Below are 21,507 nucleotides of genomic sequence, written 5' to 3' on the forward strand. Positions count from 1 at the left end.
CCAATGGGCCTCTATACCACACAAAGGTAATTCATCTCTCCAATTTCTTAACACATACACTCCAATACAGGAGGGAATGAATACGAGTTGTCACAAGCGGCTGGGGGACAGACCAGCCGGGACGCCTGGAAGGTGGCGTATTCGTCCTCCGGCCATTAGGGGGCAACCACCCTGGATCTGGAGAGGACCACGGGAGAGGAGCAAGGAGGCTCAAGTCCATTGGGGCACGTGGCCACCGCCAGGGGGTGCCCTGAGTCTCAGAGAGCCCGGGAACATGGAGGATGATCTTTCCAGGGACACCCAGAGTGATTCCGGGTGCTCTGCTGACACTTCCGCCCCACCAGGAAGTGTCGTCAGACGGAGCACCTGGAGCCCATCTGGGTCACTATAAAAGGGGCCGCCTCCCTACAATCAGAGAGCTAGAGTCGGGAGTAGGAGCAAGGACGAGGCTTCCGTGGAGAGAGGAAAGGCGGCCCATGGACAGTGAGAGAGAAGCCCAGAGTAGGGGTGATTGGTGCTGGGGGCACAGTGTGCTGTGCGGGACTATGTTTATTGATGCTTAATAAAACATGTGCATTTGGATAAAGATGTGGTCCCAGTCTGGTGGTGTCCGGGCGTGTCTCACAGAGTGTATACATGAGAGGACGCTGATGTACTTGCATGACCCTAAAATGGATTTAGAAGGTTTGACAATGTTTATGTTTATTGTTTTAGCAAGACTTCAGAATTAGCATGTAATAACCTCAACTACCACTTTCCATTCCATGTCCAAGAAAAAACAATAGCCAACTTGCAATAAAGGATAATTAAATGAGGAGAGCAGGTGTAGTGGTAGTGAGATATTGAAGGGGAAATAAGCTAAATGTTGAACATCAAAAGGAAAAGACAGATGGTTAGTTCCAAAACATGCGCTAGTAGGGCTCAAAGTATAAAAAAGAAAAATAAAGGTATACAGTAATCCCTCGCTATATCGCGCTTCGACTTTCGCGGCTTCACTCTATCGTGGATTTTATATGTAAGCATATTTAAATATATATCGCAGATTTTTCACTGGTTCGTGGGCTTCAGTGGACAATGGGTCTTTTAATTTCTGGTACATACTTCCTCAGTTGGTTTGGCCAGTTGATTTCATACAAGGAACGCTATTGGTAGATGGCTGAGAAGCTACCCAATCAGAGCACGTATTACGTATTAAATAAAACTCCTCAAATATATTGTGAGCAGGGGGGCTGTTCGCACCCCTAGAGGATACGACCACTCCTCAAAAAACGCTGAAAGATTACCTTCACATTGCTCACTTCCTTGCTGGGCTTACATGTGGCTGCTTTGTCAAGCGATATGCTTCCCGCACGGTGCTTTGTGTACTTAGAAGCTCGAACAGCACGTATTGATTTTTGATTGTTTGCTTTTCTCTCTCTCTCTCTTGCTCTGACATTCTCTGCTCCTGACGGAGGGGGTGTGAGCAGGGGGGCTGTTCGCACCCCTAGACGATACAGACGCTCGTCTAAAAAATGCTGAAAGATTATCTTCACATTGCTCCCTTCCTTGCAGCTGCTTTGTCAAGCGACATGCTTCCCGCATGGTGCTTCACATATTTAAAAGCCTAACAGCCCTATTGATTTTTGATAGTTTGCTTTTCTCTCTCTCTCTGACATTCTCTGCTCCTGATGCGCAGTCCTTTGAAGAGGAAGGTATGTTTGCATTCTTTTAATTGTGAGACGGAACTGTCATCTCTGCCTTGTCATGGAGCACAGTTTAAACTTTTGAAAAAGAGACAAATGTTTGTTTGCAGTGTTTGAATAACGTTCCTGTCTCTCTACAACCTCCTGTGGTTCTGTGCAAATCTGTGACCCAAGCATGACAATATAAAAATAAACATATAAACATATGGTTTTTACTTTGCGGATTTTCACCTTTCGCGGAGAGGTCTGGAACGCAACCCCTGCGATGGAGTAGGGATCACTGTAGTGCCATACTGTAACACTTGATGGGACAAAGCCTTCTGAAACTCAGATAGGTTCAGGGGTGCAATTATATTAGGGGCCACTAGAGGAAGCGCTAATCTGGCGTCCCTGTTACAATACTAGACGATAAACTGGATTTTATTGGGTTTAAAGGCCATTCACTGCAGGAGGCTTCAGATGTTTGAGTTGGGACTGGTCAGGACCAAGAGAGGTTAGGGAAGAGAAAGACAGAATGAAATGGAAGGAAAGAGGCAGAGCAATGTATTGCTCTCTCCAAAAGTGAAAAATTGATATGGAAAGGAATATTTAACAAGGAAGCTAGAGCTTACCTTCTGTTTTATCAATTTTATGTTGTTCATTTCTCCATTTTGTGCTTTATAAAAATATACAAAAAACATGATGTTGTTCTTTGTTAGCACTATTCCAGATGTTCAGAAAGACACGGGGGCACTCATTTGGTCTAATCCCTTCAACTTGAACGTGTATGTCACATTTAAAACCAGACACTGGATCTTTAAAATTGGAATTCCGTTGGGAATTTTTGGCATCCGGTTAAACTTGAGGAGAATCTGACCAATTTCAAAAATTTCTTCAGACAGGATTATCTGAGGTGTCGTATGAGTGATAAGAAGGAATGTATCTCTATCTCAAGTGAAAGAAGACTGGAAGACTCCAGTGTTTTTTTATTATCAGGAGAAAATGACAACGCAAAGAGTTTAATTTTTTTATGTTTTATTTTTACATTTCGTTATTTAAACTTACAGTATGCTTGTACTGAAGAGAACTACAGTATGTTCTGTTTATCCTGCCAGGTGCATCATTTCTGTCAAACTGGTAGGGAGAAGTCAAGCAAAATGACACCTTTTATTGGCTAACTAAAAGGTGTCATCTTGCTTGACTTCTCACTACATTCGTAATGGCTAACACGGTACAACACCCTAGCACTGTCAAATGGTAGCAAAGAGTTACCTGGCAGCATCTGGCACAAGGTAGGAAGAAGATGAGTGCATCCACTGAACAGATTCAATAAAAAGATGACCCACTCATCGCTCCACTTCTTGCACCAACACTGTCGGTACTTTCTCTTCCTAACTATTGCTTATGTTTTTAGCAACATTGAAATACTACTGTACGGAAGAATGAAAGGTACGCCAGGAAATAACTTTGAGGCTAAATAGCATGTCACTTGCTCTGTACTATCATCCTTTACAGTAACTCCCAAAAGTCAGAGGTGCAGCACCCTATGCAACCTTGTTTTCTTTGCCTATGGAGGCTTTCTGTAGTGAATGTAATCACAATACACCTCTCGTGTAAAATGTACAATGCATTTTTTCATATTTCTACAGTTAGCCCACATGCACATTAACAGTAATTTACACCAACAGACAAGCTAAAGGCACATTTTTATTATTATTCATACAGTTAACACTGCTGCCTGACATAGTGCTAGGGTCAAAAACCTGTATTTCATGTGTTCTGCTTGTGTCTAAATATTTTTTTCCATGTTCTCCAGTTTCTCTGTGCATCCCAAACACATTTGGGGTTAGGATAAGTTGATAGTTGACAATTGTTAATTCATGTTTTGCATTTTTTTGTTTTGGTAAAAGCAGCTTTGAAGAAGGAATGAACAAGTGTGCGGTTGAGTCTGCTCTTTGACAGACTGGTGCCCAAGCCATATTGAATTTACAATAAAAATTCGGCTATACTTCCTTAGAAGGCTGGCGTCCTTCAACATCTGCAATAAGATGCTGCAGATGTTCTACCAGACGGTTGTGGCGAGCGCCCTCTTCTACGCAGTGGTGTGCTGGGGAGGCAGCATTAAGAAGAAGGACACCTCACGCCTGGACAAACTGGTGAGGGAGGCAGGGTCTATTGTAGGCATGGAGCTGAACAGTTTGACATCCATGGCGGAGCGACGGGCGCTCAGCAGGCTCCTATCAATTATGGAGAATCCACTGCATCCACTGAACAGTATCATCTCCAGACAGAGGAGCAGCTTCAGTGACAGACTGCTGTGACTGTCCTGATCCACTGACAGACTGAGGAGATCGTTCCTCCCCCACACTATGCGACTCTTCAATTCCACCCGGGGGGGTAAACGTTAACATTATTCAAAGTTATTGTCTGTTTTTACCTACATTTTTATTACTCTTTAATTTCATAGTTTTTTTTTTGTATCAGTATGCTGCTGCTGGAGTATGTGAATTTCCCCTTGGGATTAATAAAGTATCTATCTATCTATCTATCTATCTATCTATCTATCTATCTATCTATCTATCTATCTATCTATCTATCTATCTATCTATCTATCTATCTATCTATCTATCTATCTATCTATCTATCTATCTATCTATCTATCTATCTATCTATCTATCTATCTATCTATCTATCTATCTATAGGCAGGTCAGTGACATGTTGCGCGATGGGCTTGCCTTCTTTTATTTTGCACTTTGTGTTCACTTTCATTAGACAACAGTGCAATATTCCAGATTTCTTACGGCCAATTTTATCAAATTGAGATAAACTGAAGCTGTGGGCATTGTGGTGCAATGTCAGTGCTGTTCTCTCACGGCTCTTTTGATTGGGTTCTGTTTTATATTTATGTTGAATTTTCTGTATTCATTTTCCCAGAGAATCCAAAGAACTTGCAGGTTAGCTGAACTGGTAACTACTTTGGGGACATTTGAGAATGTCTCCTGCAAATTAGTTGGCGTCCAATCTATTGCTGAACAATGCTTGTTATGTATTATGAGATTTTCCCACCAGAAGGTTTAATGGAAGTAAGTAAAACCATCATTTAAAAGCATGAAACTGATGTCCAACAGGTGAGCCTTTATCTTTCCCAGCTTTTATAAAAATTGAACACCCTGACATGAAATGTTTTTCTCCAATGTTGACTCCCTGAGTTCTGCTGCTCATTTGGATTTGAATATTGAACCAGGGCCAGCTTGTAAGAAGTTTGCACGTTCGCCCTTTGTCTGTCTTTCTTCTTAATGTAGTAGAGTTTTACAACCTTAATACTTTCCTGGGTATTTGGCTGATTAATCTTAAATCAATTTGCATGTATGCGTGAATGTATTTTGCGACGTGCTAAGCATCCCATTGAGAGATGGTTTTTGCACTCAGTGCTGCAGTGATAGGCACCAACACCCCTCAACTCTGAACTGGATTAAACTGACTTGATAGATATAGCGATATGTTTGACAATAATGTTATTGTGTTTCTGTCGTGTGTAATTTTGGTTTTTGTTTTAACCATACTGTAATTGTAATTAGTCCGTGGTGTGTTGGCTTCATAAGTGGAAGTGCGGTTTGTAAATAAAATTTTATATAGAATTTGAAGGGTTGATAGAATAGGCAGTGGCTCATTGAACAGGACAGACATTTTAGAGAAGTAAAAGATAGATGGATACCTGCACTTTTTCTTGATATATTTTTCTTGAGTTTATATATAGACCTTCCCAATTAAGAACATCACTCCAAAAGAGCTTTATCTTACCATTGCAGTACAGTCGTTACCGTATTTCTTCATAGGCAGTCTAAATGACACAGTCAGAGCTATGAAATCAGGCGGAGGGTGTAACTGAATCTCCTTCCTTAATCTTTACAGTCCAAGGCCACAGCCAGTAAGTTGTATTTTATTAAACAATAGATTAACAACGCTGTTGGAAGACAGTTTAAGAAGAAGAGTGGGGAAATGAGCTGTGGGTTTTAGCCGGACGTGACAGGCATTTGATTTTAATTCTCAATTCTGGTTTTCATAACATGAATTGCTTTCCGTAATGTCACAAATACATAACAACTTGAACACTAAATAATGGTAGGGCAGAAAAATATACACCATATGACTTTACATGAACAGTTTTAACCTTTTGACAGAAGTTTTCATTTACCACGAGGCTAAAATCCGCCCTTTAATAATGTGAAGTCCACACCCTACTTGTCCTCCCTTTAAGGGTCACTTGAATTTATTTTCGATCACAACCCAGAATCAGCTTGAACTGAATTGCTCAGTCTTTCACATTATTTGGATGTAAGGAAAAAAAAAGGAGAAACATAAATCATCACTGAGGCTGACTTCATTCAGTCCACTGCTGATTCTCACAGGATATGCAGAACATTCCACAAAGCTGGATCCCAAATGTCTCTTGTGAGATCGGGAATGTACCGGAAAGGAAACTGACCTTGGCCTGCCTCTCACATGCCAAAGAAACTGCAAGTGCTGATTATCGGAGCCGCTTCCTTTTCTTGAACTGTGACATAACTCAACTACTGAAGGATTTCCAGGCTGCAGTGGGTTGTTTTTGTTTTGTCAGGTGACGCCACCTCAGAGCTTGCTGGTCAAGCTGACTTTATTGAAAACAGGTATACAAGCGAGTGACAGAGAACAGCGTGAGAAAGCCTCTTAAGCCGGAAAAGACGTGACAGCCCATCTAGGCTTTTCCATATGCTTTCAAGTCATCATAAGCTTGTCTCATATCCTGTCAGAAAAAAAACAAAAAAAAAAAAAATAAACACTGATGTGTGTTCCTGGCGCAGCACTCCTGTTCCAGTTGCTTTCATATTGGCATTGTGACTCTTCCTTTCAGTTTTTGGCTGGTGAAAGACTGAAGGACTTTGTCTAGCTCCTGATTCTGTCTTTCTGCTTCTTTATGTGCAGCCTCCATGTTGCGGATTCTGATCTCCAGCTCTTTATTTCTCTGTTTTTCCTGCATCAGCTCCTTCTCCAGCTCTTCCACTTTGCTGCACAATTCCTGGTTTTTCTTCTGTAGGCTGCAGGAAGACAGACAGACAGACATCACTGTTTTCTCACAACTCTCCATCCCAATGCAAGTGGGCAAGTATATTTATAAGTCGGTCCAGCAAAATCATAACCTAGAACCCAAGGTCCAAACAATACCCACATTTATTTAGTACTACCGTAGTGCAAGATCCTAGTGCTCTATTATATGTGCATTTCTGCCTACAACAATTTCTAGGCACAAGCTCTGTATGGCCCTGAACAGGATAAACAAATTAGAAAACAGCACAGATAATTGAATGCATCAAAATACAGTGAAAGCCTGGAGAAAATCTGATTCAGTTTGGAAGAAACCTGCACCCGGAAAGAAAGCCACCCAAAGCATAAAGCCAAACATACACAGGAATGGCTTCAAAACGGCAATGTTAATGTCCTGGAGTGGCAGAGTCAGTGTCCGGATCTCAATCCAATTGAGAATTTGTGGTTGGACTTGCAAAAGGCTGTACACAAACTGACAAAGCTTGAGCAGCTAAAGACAAATGAGGAAAAAATGGAGTTCCAAGATGTGTGAAACTGACAGAAACCCGGGCTCACAGACTCAAGGTTAGAATAGCTGTTAAAGGCGCATCTGCTACATACAGGTATTGACGTAAAGGGGGTGAACACGTACATGAGCAATTGTTTTGTGTCTTAGATTGGAATTCATTTAGATTACTTTGCAAAAATCTGTTTTAACTTCAACATGAAATAGTCTTTTTCTGTTGATCTTTGTAAAAAAAAAAGCCAAATTAAATCAAATATGATTCAATGTTGTATAACAATATAATGTGAAACTTCCAAGGGGGTTAATGCGTCTTATGGGCACTGTATTTTATGAAAAGTACAGAGTGGTGGCTCTGTGGCTAAGGATGTGTGCTGGCATCTGGAAGGTTGCCAGTTCAAATCCTAATACTGCCAGAAGGCATCTTACCCCAATGGGCCCTTGAGCAAGGCCACTAACATTAAAATTGCTCCAGGGACGCTGTACAAAAAAAAAAAAGACAATTTCCCCTCAGTAATTCAAACATTATATCTAAAATCAAATCAAATCACCTTTGATGTGGTTCACTGCACTCACCCTCTCACTCTTTTGTATTAAGGTTTTTAATTTTTGTGACTGAGATTAGAGAATGAAATAATTCTATTGATATATATATATTTTTGTTTTTACACTGCTGATTATCTCCTATTGTTATTACTATATATAAACACATTGTTAATTAATTGCTGCTCTTTGTTTTGTTTGACCGATTTTGTGAAACTGATTAGCTCAGTCTGATTTAAAACAAGTAGATGTTTACTAGAGGTCTGAAATGCTCTGGGTTTGTTTGTGGCTAAGAGTGCTAAGACACGAATTGTGTGCTTAAATTGTTTTCCGACTATTTAAATGTAAAAGGGCAAAAATGATGAAGCAGTACTACTTTCCTATTAGTGGAAGTGACTGTGCAGCAGAGCAGGGTTTGTTGTAGATGTCGTTCCTATACTTTTAGCACCATTCTTCCCCTGTCCCTGTTCAAAGCAAGTTCCACACAGAGCAGACTAAAAGCCAAACTCCTCATCCTGGGTCATTTGCACTTCTTACGTGCGGAAAGAAGATAACCTCTGATTGTACTATACCAGTTTCATCCTGCGCTATAGGTTTGGCTCCTGCCAAATGTCAGCAGCGAGACAAGACAAAATGTGCAGGTTTTTTTAGGATGGTAGAAAGCTTGAGATGCAGAAAATACTGTACTGTATGCAGATGGCAGCAATTTGGGATTTACTGACTATGTCAAACCTTTTCCAAAATATTTATTTCAGATACTGCTTGATCACACTACAACATCTAAAATGCAGCCTTCCTCTGTGTAGCACTATGGGCTATTAGAGCCTGTTGCAAATGGGTACAAGATACCCAGGATGGAAAGTGTTAATTAATATTATCAGCCCTGAACCCATTTGCAGAAGAATATGTAGCTGTAGATTTCCTTTAGGTCAACGGCATTATTTTTTTTATACTTGTTTATAATAATTGAACACTTTGGCTTTGACATTTTTCTAAGGATTTTCCAACAATTTTTCCTAGGAATTGTTTCAGAATTACACTGACTTTTGTTTATCGGACAAGAACAAACTTTGTGCAAAACGAAATTAGAAAAAATATATCAAGGCTGTAGTATCAAGAATCAGAAATACAACATTAAATAGCATTCTTAAATCTACTTAATCCAAGTAAGTTTCTCAGAAGCTAGATTTGAATTATGGAAATATAAAAAATAAAGAAAGTTTTAGGACACCATGCCCTGCTTTAAGGCATCGCCACACATATTTTATTAACTCACCTGCTCACTTGAATTTCATATGATGCCGTTTTACATTCTCCTTTTTCAGTATCTAATTCCTCAGCATGAAGGGATCTTCTCATGTCCTTCCTTGCTATGTTGTTCTCACCTGAATCAGATAACTTTGGGATCAGTAATTCTCGGCTCGTTGTAGATGGACTGCTGGGAGCAGGAGTTAAGTTTGGTGTGGTACTTTTGTTTTCCATTTTAGGTTGAGGGGGTTTGGGTTGTGCCTCCCATGTTCCACCGTAATGACGTCTTACCTCAGCACCATCAGAATGAAATGACTTGTTCAGCACAGAAGACCTTTGACACTTGGAGACATTTTGCCACTGCAAAGCTGAAAAGATGTCCTCTGACAGAGTATTTTTATCAGCTTCTGAACTTGCAGAAGAAGGCTCTAAATTCCAGAAATCATTGCTGAATACCCCAACTCTTTTTCCAGTTGCCTCTGTACAGCCATTTTCTTCCCCTTGGGAACTGAAGGTGCATCTCCGGGATGGTAATGTTTGTGTCCTCTTCCGGAGCTTAAATGACAAAGAGCCTTTCTCATCATTGCCCCGTTCTCCCCATGCAGCACTACCACATGATGTGAGGTCCTCGGCTGACTCGGATAGTACCTGTCCTTCTTTCTGGTGAGAAACGTTAGTAAAGGAAACAAAAGCATACAGGTTAAGGAGCGGCCGGTCTTTCCAATGTAGATACTGACTTCTCAATAATCCATCCTGTTTTAAAACAGGGTTACAGAGGACGGTATCCTACTTCAACATTGTGAGGTCCAAAGGCAAGAAACAACCCTGGAAAAGGACTTACTCAAGGTCAACTTACTGATAATTATGAACTCTAATAAACAACAACAAAGAGTATTCATCCATCAATCAATCTGTTTCTGGTTGAGGCCAGGGGGATCACAGTTATCTTTTTACTTTGCCTACATTTAATATAATTTTATTTATTCATTTTATATATATATATATATATATATATATATATATATATATATATATATATATATATATATCCATCCATCCATTATCCAACCCGCTGAATCCGAACACTGGGTCACGGGGGTCTGCTGGAGCCAATCCCAGACAACACAGGGCACAAGGCAGGGAACCAATCCTGGGCAGGGTGCCAACCCACCGCAGGACACACACAAACACACCCACACACCAAGCACACACTAGGGCCAATTTAGAATCGCCAATCCACCTAACCTGCATGTCTTTGGACTGTGGGAGGAAACCGGAGCGCCCGGAGGAAACCCACGCAGACACGGGGAGAACATGCAAACTCCACGCAGGGAGGACCCGGGAAGCGAACCCGGGTCCCCAGGTCTCCCAACTGCGAGGCAGCAGCGCTACCCACTACGCCACCGTGCCGCCCATATATATATATATATATATATATATATATATATATATATATTTGCAGCTGGAGAGCCACAAAGGGAGAAAAAATGAATCACGTATCATAAAGTAGTTTTTATTCCTGACCTTTCAACCCCTACCAGGGGTCTTCATCAGAGGATAATGCTTAGACTTACAAGAATCAAAGGCAATATATAGCGCCACATTAAGTTGGGGGGGGGGGTAGGGTGGGGGAGATGACTAAGTCAGTATGATCAAGGGGGGGGGGGGGGGTTTGTATAGTTTATTTATTATGTACATGTTCTTCTTAAGTTAGCATATGCTGGATTTATGTCCAAGTGTCTGTTGATGGCGTTTTCATTTGATAGCCAAGACTCGGCCAACTCTCTGGCACTTTTAGTACTGGCCTTAAATTTTACTTTTACATTGATCCAGTTGAATGTGCGTCGTGTTGATTTAGTATGTGCATACCTCAATGATAGTGCGTCCTTTCTTCTGACGGCGTTGCGAAGTTCCTGTACACGTGTTGAGATTCTTTTTGAAGTTTGTCCTATGTATACCGCTGAGCAAGAATTGCATGGGATACTGTAAACTGCGTTTCGTGTTTCTGCTGTCGATTTCTTGTTTTTGGCATTAAAGAGGACTGTGCGCAAGTCGTTCGTGGGGTTGTGTGCTATTCTGACGTAATACTAAGGAAACAAAAATTAATGAGAGACGCTATCTCTTCCACCTTTTCACCTCAAATGGATACTCAAAAACATTCATTAATCATAGCTTACACAGGAGACGCCAAATAAATCAGCAAACAATTGACTTAAATCAGAACCCCCACCCCACCTGGCACTCACTCCCTTGTCACCACAAGGTGTCAGAAGGTACAGCGCGCATCCTGACCAAGTGGGGCGTCAGAATAGCACACAAACCCACGAACAATTTGCGCACAGTCCTCTTTAATGCCAAAAACAAGAAATCGACAGCAGAAACACGAAACGCTGTTTATAGTATCCCATGCAATTCTTGCTCAGCGGTATACATAGGACAAACTTCAAAAAGAATCTCAACACGTATACAGGAACATCGCAACACCGTCAGAAGAAAGGACGCACTATCTTTGATATATGCACATACTAAATCAACAGGACACACATTCAACTGGGACAACGTGAAAGTAAAATTTAAGGCCAGTACTAAAAGTGCCAGAGAGTTGGCCGAGTCTTGGCTATCAAATGAAAACGCCATCAACAGACACTTGGACATAAATCCAGCATATGCCAACTTAAGAAGAACATGTACATAATAAATAAACTATACAAACCCCCCCCCCCCCCCCGATCATACTGACTTAGTCACCTCCCCCACCCCCCCACCCCCCACACTTAACGTGTTGCTATATATTGCCTTTGATTCTTGTAAGTCTAAGCATTATCCTCTAATGAAGACCCCTGGTAGGGGTTGAAAGCTCAGGAATAAAAACTACTTTCTGATACATGATTTATTTTTTCTCCCTTTGTGGATCTCCAGCTGCAAATATGCAAACCGTATCACAGACCTTCTCTTCCATATATATATATATATACATGGATGCTAGATGGCCACCCCCATGGGTTGGAGTGGTACCTCGGTTTCTCGCAGGGCTCAATGGGAATTGGTGTTGGGTGCAGCCCTGTTGGGTCCCACAGGCACCGCCAGGGGGTGCTGCAGCTGGGACTCCTGAGCCCGTATGGGCAGCGTATTTGCCACACCTGGAAGTGCAGCCGGAACTTGGTGATCAACTACCTGGAGCACTTCCGGGTGGACTATAAAAGGGCCAGCAACCACCACTCAATGGCTAGAGTCGGGAGGAGGAGGACGAAACTTGGAGGAGGAGGAGGAGTGGTGGTGGAAAAAGAAGAAAGTGTGTGGTGTGTTTTGGTGGTGCTTTATTTACACTTGGGGCTGTATTGTGCCTGTGGGGATTACGGGGAAGACATGTTGGGTCAGGCACCCATATAGTGCCTTTTGTTACAATATATATACAGTGGAACCTCGGTTCACGACCGTAATTCGTTCCAAAACTCTGGTCGTAAACCGATTTGGTCGTGAACCGAAGCAATTTCCCCCATAGGATTGTATGTAAATACAATTAATCCGTTCCAGACCGTACGAACTGTATGTAAATATATATTTTTTTTAATTTTTAAGCACAAGTATAGTTAATTATACCATAGAATGCACAGCATAATAGTAAATTAAATGTAAAAACATTGAATAACACTGAGAAAACCTTGAAAAACAGAGAAAACTAACACTGCAATAGTTCACGCTATAGTGCTAGGAACCGCTCGCTAAAAACACATTTTTTTTTAATGAGTTTTAAGCACAGGGGAAAAAATGAACATTTGAAAAATCCGTAATTTAATAAACCACCAAGAAAAGTAACAATGCAGGCTATGAACCGATCACTGTAAACAGAACTGAAAACAAAAACAAGCCTTCTCTACCTTATGTGTCCCTTCCTCTCTCGATCGCTCTCTCTCTCTTTTGCGAGCCTGTAGCTCCTGTGTGTGTCTCTCTAGCTCGCTCCTGTGTGTGTGCGCGCCTCTCTCTCGCGCTCCTGTGTGTGTGCGCGCCTCTCTCTCCTGCTCCTGTGTGTGTGCGCGTGCGTCTGTCTCTCTCGCGCTGCCTCTGTGTGTGTGTGGCTCTCTCTCTCTGCCTGTGTGTGTGCGCGGCTCAGTGTCTCTAGCTGCCTGTGTGTGTGCGCGCGCGCACCACTCTCTCGCACTCCTGTGTGTGTGCGTCTGTCTCTCTCGCGGTGCTGCCTGTGTGTGTGCGTGGCTCTCTCTCGCTGCCTGTGTGTGTGCTGCCTCTGTGTGTGTGTGTGTGTGTGTGTCGCGCGCTCTCGCTCTCTCTCTTGCTCGCTGCACAGAAAATGCACAGGGAGAGACTGAACATGTACAAACCGAAAGGGAACCTGGCTTGTTCGTATACCGAGTGTGTGGTCGTGAACCGAGGCAAAAGTTTGGCGAACTTTTTGGTCGTAAACCGATTTGTACGTGTATCGAGACGTTCGTGAACCGAGGTTCCACTATATATATATTGTCACGCACGCGCGCTTAGGGAGCCGCGGAAGGACCCAAACTGTTACGTGAAACCGCAGGCCAGAAGGAAATGGCAGAGCACTAATCTCTCTCTCTTTGTTTTCGGCAGAAAGAAAGAAACACCACCACCATGAAGTCGCCTCCAGTAACTAACCACGCAATATCACTTCCGCATTCCCTCTGTCGACCCCTGATGACGTCAGCATCCCAGCATCCATCTTGGTACCTTCCCAGCCGCCTTCACTTTCATTTCCAGTCCCCCTCCATAAAGATTCCCCCAGTCCGCCATCTTGTTGTCTGATACAAATTGTTATGAACAATTTTTCTGACCTGGATTTATTATTTACAGTATACGGGGCCAGAAAACCCCAACCCTTTATGCTTGTTGTGTCTTCTTTTCACAATATATATATATATATATATATATATATATATATATACACACACACATATACACATACATATATATATACACACATATACACGTACATATATATATTATATATATATATATATATATATATATATATATATATAATATATACATATATATACATATGGTACTGTACATCTAGGGCAGTAGGTATCTGCTAAGAAAAGATACTTAGATATATAATTATTTAGAGATTAACCCCCCCCCCCCCCCCCCCCACAGTAGATAAACTAAATATCTCAAAAATGCTTTGACTTATTCGATGATGTTATAGAAAAAAGAAAATTAACTAATACATCCAATAGAATGGACAGATGAATGAAGAAGGGGAAGTGCCCTATAGAGCAAAAGTATGGGGTGGTATGCTGTGTGGAAAAAAATCTCAAAAATGCTTTGACTGATTTAACTGAATTTTGTTGATTTTATAAAAATAAGAAAAATTAGCTGATATCTTTTATTATTAGTTAACAATGCTGTAGCAAGTAAGTTATGCTAATACACTGCATCCTTTGTTTGGCTAATTATGCAGATGTATAGAGCTGATGGTGAGTGAAGAAGGGTAGGTGTTGTGCACAGGAAAAAGATACTGGGTGGCATGCTGCATGGAAAATGAGCTGTGAAGTGGAAAGAGGAAAGTTAGGTAAAGCTCCGGTAAGATGTGGTTAGCAGCCATGCTGTAAGTTAATTACTATAACTTTTAATTATATACTATTTGGCTGGCACTTTTATCCAAGGCAACTTTCAAATTTGAAGATGCAATTGATTACATTTTTTTGAGTGACTTGCTCAAGGTCACCAGTGTCATTAGTGGGATTTGAATCCCCAAACCTTAGGTTTTGAAGTCCAAAGCCTCAACAACTGTGCCCATGCTGCTTAACTGGGTGCTAATTGCTGTGGCTGTGAGTGATCGTTGGTGTTGCTTTGTCGCAGCTCAGGTCAGGAATCCCCAAGTGCCAGAATAGAGACATGGGTGCATATTTTGCATACTGTAGTTCACATAATTATTATATATACTTTTTTGTATAATTCTTAAAATATTAAGAATTTTTAAAATATTTATGTTTAATTAATTCCATAAGCCGCATAAATGTGCAGCCTGTAAACATAGTTTCTGTGTTTGTAGTTAAGTTTTGTATAACATTTTCTAATGTAAAAAATTATTCAGTGTTAGAACTTAGCTGTCTGGTTACGACTTTCGGAGTAATGACATATTAATAAAAATAAACACAAATTAATAATACTATAATGCAGCAACCTACATGCCCCCAAGGTGAACATATGACTGACTATTAACTGGAGAAAAAAAGTTCTTGAGTTAATGAAGTAAAAACCTACATCTGAAGCTGTGTTAAGTTCAGTTGGCTTGCTACTGTTGTATGATACGTACAGTATATAGTGGGCATTTCCTGTTTCAATTCAAATAAATAGTTTCCTGTAAATGTTTGTTTTGCAATGACCATCACTAAAAGCCAAGTCAGTAGGAAAAACACAAATTAATCTACAAAAGGAATGGTTTACTCATAGGTAAGGAAAGGAGCTCAAGTGAACAACAAATATTTTATACAGAAAAATAGTTAGTGCTTCCTATAAATCATAAGGGCTAATACAATAGGACCATAAGCCAAACAGGAGTTGGATATTTTGTGGCGAATTCCTTTGGCTGAACCTGGTCTCTCAATTCAATCCCTACCCCATCCTGAACTATAACTGAGAGCCATTGTCTTAGGAAAGCAGCTAATGTGTGTGAGTGTGTGTGTATGTAGGGCATGGAGGAGAGTCCAGGAGACAGGCAGTTACTCTAGGAGAGCTCAACAGGGCCGTAGAAAGTCCTTAACCCATCAGCAGGACCGGTATCTGCTCTTTTGGGCAAGGAGGAACAGGATGAGCACTGCCAGAGCCCTACAAAATGACCTCCAGCAGGCCACTAGTGTGAATGTCTCTGACCAAACAATCAGAAACAGACTTCATGAGGGTGGCCTGAGGCACCGTGGACCTCGATTGACATTTTCCATAGAATACCAGAATTGGCAGGTCCACCACTGGCACCCTGTGCTTTTCACAGACGAGAGCAGGTTCACCCTGAGCACATGTGACAGATGTGAAAGGGCCTGGAGAAGCCATGGAGAATGTTATGCTGCCTGTAACATCATTCAGCATGACCGGTCTGGTGGTGGGTCAGTGATGGCCTGGGGAGGCATATCCATTGAGGGACGCACAGACCTCTACAGGCTAAACAACCGCACCTTGACTGCCATTAGGTATCGGGATGGAATCCTTGGACCCACTGTCAGACCCTATATGCTGGTGCAGTGGGTCCTGGGTTCCTCCTGGTCCACGACAATGCCCGGCCTCATGTGGCGAGAGTATGCAGGCAGTTTGTGGAGGATGAAGGAATTGATACCATTGACTGGCCCCCACGCTCGCCTGACCTAAATCCAAGAGAACACCTCTGGGACATTATGTTTCGGTCCATCCGGCGCCATGACGTTACACCTCAGACTGTCCTGGAGCACAGTGATGCCCTGGTCCACATCTGGGAGGAGATCTTCCAGGACACCATCCGTTCTCTCATTAGAAGCATGTCCCAACGTTGTCAGGCATGCATACAAGCACGTAGGGGCCATACAAACTACTGAGTATGATTTTGAGTTGCTACAATGAAATGGATTAGCCTGCCACATCATTTTTTCACTTTGATTTTCGGGTGTCTTTGAATTCAGCCCTCTGAGGGTTGATAATTTTCATTTCCATCAAACGATGTCACATCCTTTCATTCCTAACACATTACCCCGTCTATGTCAGTATACATATCCAGCAGGATTTTTTCCCCCATTGGGATCTGACTTGTTTTCAAAGTGTTCTTTTAATGTTTTTGAGCAGTTTATATATACTGCATATAGGAGAAATATTAGTATGAGGTCCAAATTTTCAAATGTTTATCAATTTTGTAAAATGTGAAGTATCTATTCATTTTGAGCAAAACTATGTCAGTAGATCTTGCCCAATTAACTTAACTCCGTATACCATAAGTACATACATTTGTGAAGCATTTTGAAGCAGTTAAATTTTGATTTTATACATTTTCACTATTTATGAACATAATTTAAGCATTTTTAGATTAATTTATGTCTATATGTGTATCTGCATAACCCCATTGATTTTAAGAAAATAAAAACACTGCAGTAAGGTTAAACTTTACAGAGATAATGATTTTGTTTTTTAGAGGTGGCACCAATTGGAAAAGAAAATTTATTTTTCAACAAGGTTATTGTTATTTAAAATGACAAATGAATTAATGAACAAACACATGAATGCATCAAACTTTATTGCTCTGTTTTACATTTTATATAAATATACTTCAGCCAGCTATAATAACACGCAAACAATAAGCGACTTCCTACTGAACTCTTCAGTCACAGTCCTTTACTTCTGATTTCAATCTGATATGAAATGACCCCCTAATTAAGGTTTAGGCAACCACTGCAAAAAGACAAAGAAAATTTTGCCACTAAAACGAAAATAAACAAGTTGGTAGTTTGTGTAAAGGATCCACCCAGTACTTCACACAATGTCACTATGTGCACTTACCAAGGACAATTGGACATAATATTATTAACGACTGCTAAAAGAACTTAATGAAAGTGAAGGTGCATTGAGGTAGTAGTGCCTCTATGCAATAGCAGTGTTTTCCAGATGTTGTGTTTGAAAACATAACTAAATAAGAGTTAAATGTAAAAATAAACTTCATGAGATAAATAATATTAGTTTTAATGCTTTTGGGATTTTTCTTGTAGTTGAATTAAATGGTTCATTAAAATCTGTATCCCAACTTGGTGAGACAGTCCTAGAAGGATAGTTTTGTTTAAAAAGAATGTGATGTTGATAGCAAAATACTATAGATAAAATAATTAGACTTCTGTGCTGTCATAATTAATAGCTCCTTATGCTGTGTGATCTCATGTAAAACCAAAAACACAGAAAATATGAATATTTTTCAATCTGTGCATGTGGTGTTTACGTTCATCCAGGCCACTCAGAACTTTAGACTAATTCTGGACACCCTTCCCTTTACTGAATGGCTTAGTTCATCATTCTGAGAATGAAACTATTAAACTCCAAAGGCCAATAATTGTCACACTTGTCAATTGATATAAATATTCAAAGTTCAGTGGTATGATACTACAATGGATAATAAAATAGATACTGTGAATATAACATATGGTTTGCTTTAGAAACCATTCTAGTGCCTTACAATGACAGAGTTATATGTTTATGAAATATCTTTAGGATTATTCGCAGACATGGCCTTCCACTGTTATCCAGACGTTATACAGTTATATCTTAGTACAGACTCCCCTACAGATTCATCTCCCAGCACACTCATGGAATGCATCACTGATCTTAAGCTATGGATGGAAAATAACTTTCTCAAACTTAATGCTAATAAAACTGAAGTTTTACTGGTAGGCCCAAAATCCCAACTTTCTAAGGCATTCAATTTCTCTACTTCTGTTGATGGTACACTTGTCAAACCTGCTCCTGTTGTCAGAAATCTTGCTGTTTTGTTTGATTCATCACTTAACTTTGAGCTACACATTAGGTCTCTTTTCAAAATTTCATTCTATCATCTCCATAACATTGCCCGCCTCCGTCCATTTCTGTCCTTGTCTGATGCTCAAACTCTGGTTCATTGTTTCATAATGTCTCATATTGATTACTGTAATTCCCTCTTCATTGGCCTCCCTGCAAAATCTATACAGAAGCTACAGTATATTCAGAACTCCGCAGCCAGAGTCCTCACCCACACAAAGCGCTCTGCTCACATCTCCCCTGTTCTCTCCCAGCTTCACTGGTTACTGGTTCCATCAAGGATTAAATTCAAGATTCTGCTTCTCACGTTCAAAGCCCTACATAACCTTGCCCCCCTCTACCTCACCCAGCTTCTAGCTCCACACACTCCTTGTCACTCTCTCAGGTCCTTGAGCAGTAATCTCCTTACTGTCCAACGCACCAGACTCTCCACCCTGGGAGGCAGGTCCTTCAGTGTTATGGCCCCTCAACTCTGAAACTCTCTTCCTCAGTCTCTCAGAGATTGCTCCCGTTTCTGTACTTTTAAATCTCAACTGAAAACTTTCCTCTTCTACAAACTTTTGTCATCTGTGCAATTTTTTTTTTTTTACTCTGTATGTAAAGTGACCTTGGGTTTGTGAAAGGCGCTCAATAAATGTAACCTATTATTATTATTATTATTATTGTAACTCCGACCACTTCATACCTTTCAAGACCTGTGGTGAATTAACACTAAATGACACCCATGATTCTCATACCTCATTTTTGAAAACAAAATAATGTAACTCAACTAAAAATCTTTTAGTCTATACAGTAAAAACAACAGTAATAATATGTGACCTCTGGAGGAGAGGCAGCAAAAGCAACCCTTGAGAGGAACTTACCACATTATTTGTCACACTCTGGGTTGGGTCCTCTGCTACATCCCACCCCACTGAGCTGCGAGGAACATTAGATTTTTTGTTGTCATTTTTTACAACAGGAGAGAGAGGAGGGATGTCCTTTGATTTAGGGAAGAGTTCCTTGTGATGACTGATTATCACTGTCATTAGCTTCTGGATCTGGAGTGTCCCTGAATGTAACAAACAGAGAAAAATGGAGACTGAGAGATCTGGGGCACTGAAGCAAAATTGAGTAAGAAATTTTTAACGGAGCAAAACCCATACTGCTAGCCATTAAGGTGTGACGGATGAACTGGCATCCCAGCGGGTACAGGCACCAGGAGACCTTGATAACAGAAGGCCAGGGAGGAAGCAATTTCCCCTTTCCAAGCTAGGATGCAGAGGTGGAGGGATGTAACATTGGCTTCATTGGAGTGGGGTCCTTACAACCACTTAGCAGAATCCGGGATGATCTTGGGAACCTGGAAGATCCACACGACTACCTGCTATGGGGCAGAGTGTTCACCCCCCGTACACTAAGTGGATGCATCCCATCTGATGAGCCCCAGTATGGGCACCCGCATGCCAGCATTGGAGTTATGGTGTCATATTCCTGCCTTGTTGGGTTCTGTGTGGGCTGCAGGGGGAAGTTCTTGGATACTGATGTTACAAGGACCATGGTCAGCCTGCCTCACCTGGAAGTGCTCCCTGAGGGCAATAGGTTAAGCAAAGGAAGTACACCTGGGTCCAGAGTTAAAAGAGAGCCCTACACTTGACTCAAGAGGAGTTGGAGCTGGGTGTAGAAATAGAAAAGGAAAGGAAGGAGATGTGCTGTGCACAAAAGAAGCCTGTATGATGGTATTGTTTAAATTAAAAACACTGTTGTTGAACTGGGACAGTTGTGGTGCAATTGTGTCTGGGGGTTTGGGGTTCAGTGGTATGCCCTACAGGCCACAAACATCAAATAGTGAAGACTGTCATGGTAATAACAATATACAGTATGTGGCATACAAGGGGAGGAAACTGTTAGTGTGTTATACACTTCATTCATTCATTCACTCACTCTTTATTTTCCACTCGGACACATTACAATAGGTTATAAGCAATCTTAACCCTTCAAATAATGTATCTACCCAGCAGTAGCATTGGACACCAAAACAGAAGCCAATAATAAACAGGGCCTCAGTTCATGACAAACCACACTTACACTCAAATTGTGTGTAAGAAAATCATACAGACACACCTGGCTCCTTCTTCGCACATCCAGCATCTCAAAGATTTGTTGCTGAAGTAGATTGGTGAATTTACATTTGCCTGGCATGAGTGTGTGTCTCTGTGTGTGTGTTAGTATGGGTTTTTGAACATACTGGTGCCTCATGCATTCAAGACAGCAGGGACAGGCTCTGCCCCCATCTCACTCCAACACAAATTTGAATTAAATGGGTTCTAAAAATTCATCAATAAATACCATAGTACAGATATTTGCTTACTGTTGGAGTTCCTGCATGATCCTTGACATGACTAGAAGAGCTTTATACAAAAATAAACTGAACTGAAAACTGAACTTGTAGGTTACAGTCCAGGACACCAGTCTGCTGAAATTTATGAGGCATGAATGAGGACTAAATAAGAGTACAGCTAGAGAGGGCTGAAATGTGAGAACAAGGTGTACTTAGGAACTCCAAATTTTGCAGGACCTCCTGTTAACTTTTTTGATTTCTCATTTTGCCCTAGAAGTATGAAGAGTATGATAAGAGATATTGTTTTTTTTTTACCTTTCTTTCTAAGCAACATACCTTTCATAATGCTAAAAGGATCTTCCACCCTTGGCCTTAGAATATTGACTCCAATCACTGTGGCCAGGTTCTCCACACTCATTTTATTGACACTTGAGTTCAGCTGAACTTCATACAGAAACCTGGCAAGAGTTAAGCACAAAATGTCTAAGGTTAAAATTAGTTCAAAATCATCTAGAAGAATACATTGAAAATGTACTGTGGAAGGCTCTTCTTGGACATGCTGAGTTGTCACCATCCTTGATGCGCTCATGCTATAATTCTTGTCTGTTTCGAAATATTAATTTTTTTGATTAACTGTACTTTACACTTTTGG

The 21,507-nt window shown here is 41.0% G+C and overlaps 1 protein-coding gene across 1 annotated transcript in view; it reads right to left on the bottom strand.

Annotated features, from left to right (window-relative positions):
* Positions 1-5,688: 5,688 nt before the first annotated feature.
* arhgap25 (Rho GTPase activating protein 25) overlaps positions 5,689-21,507 on the bottom strand; it is a 90,149-nt gene continuing 74,330 nt past the window's right edge. Inside the window, exons 8-11 of the mRNA XM_028798839.2 lie at positions 21,192-21,313; positions 19,399-19,586; positions 9,066-9,697; positions 5,689-6,737 (exon numbers count right to left, since the gene is read on the bottom strand). Of these exons, the coding sequence (XP_028654672.2) occupies positions 6,524-6,737; positions 9,066-9,697; positions 19,399-19,586; positions 21,192-21,313 (1,156 nt within the window). The 3' untranslated portion in view covers positions 5,689-6,523. The remainder of the gene's footprint in view (positions 6,738-9,065; positions 9,698-19,398; positions 19,587-21,191; positions 21,314-21,507) is intronic.

The sequence above is a fragment of the Erpetoichthys calabaricus genome, chromosome 1 (genome assembly GCF_900747795.2).
Source record: "Erpetoichthys calabaricus chromosome 1, fErpCal1.3, whole genome shotgun sequence".
Lineage (NCBI taxonomy): Eukaryota > Metazoa > Chordata > Cladistia > Polypteriformes > Polypteridae > Erpetoichthys > Erpetoichthys calabaricus.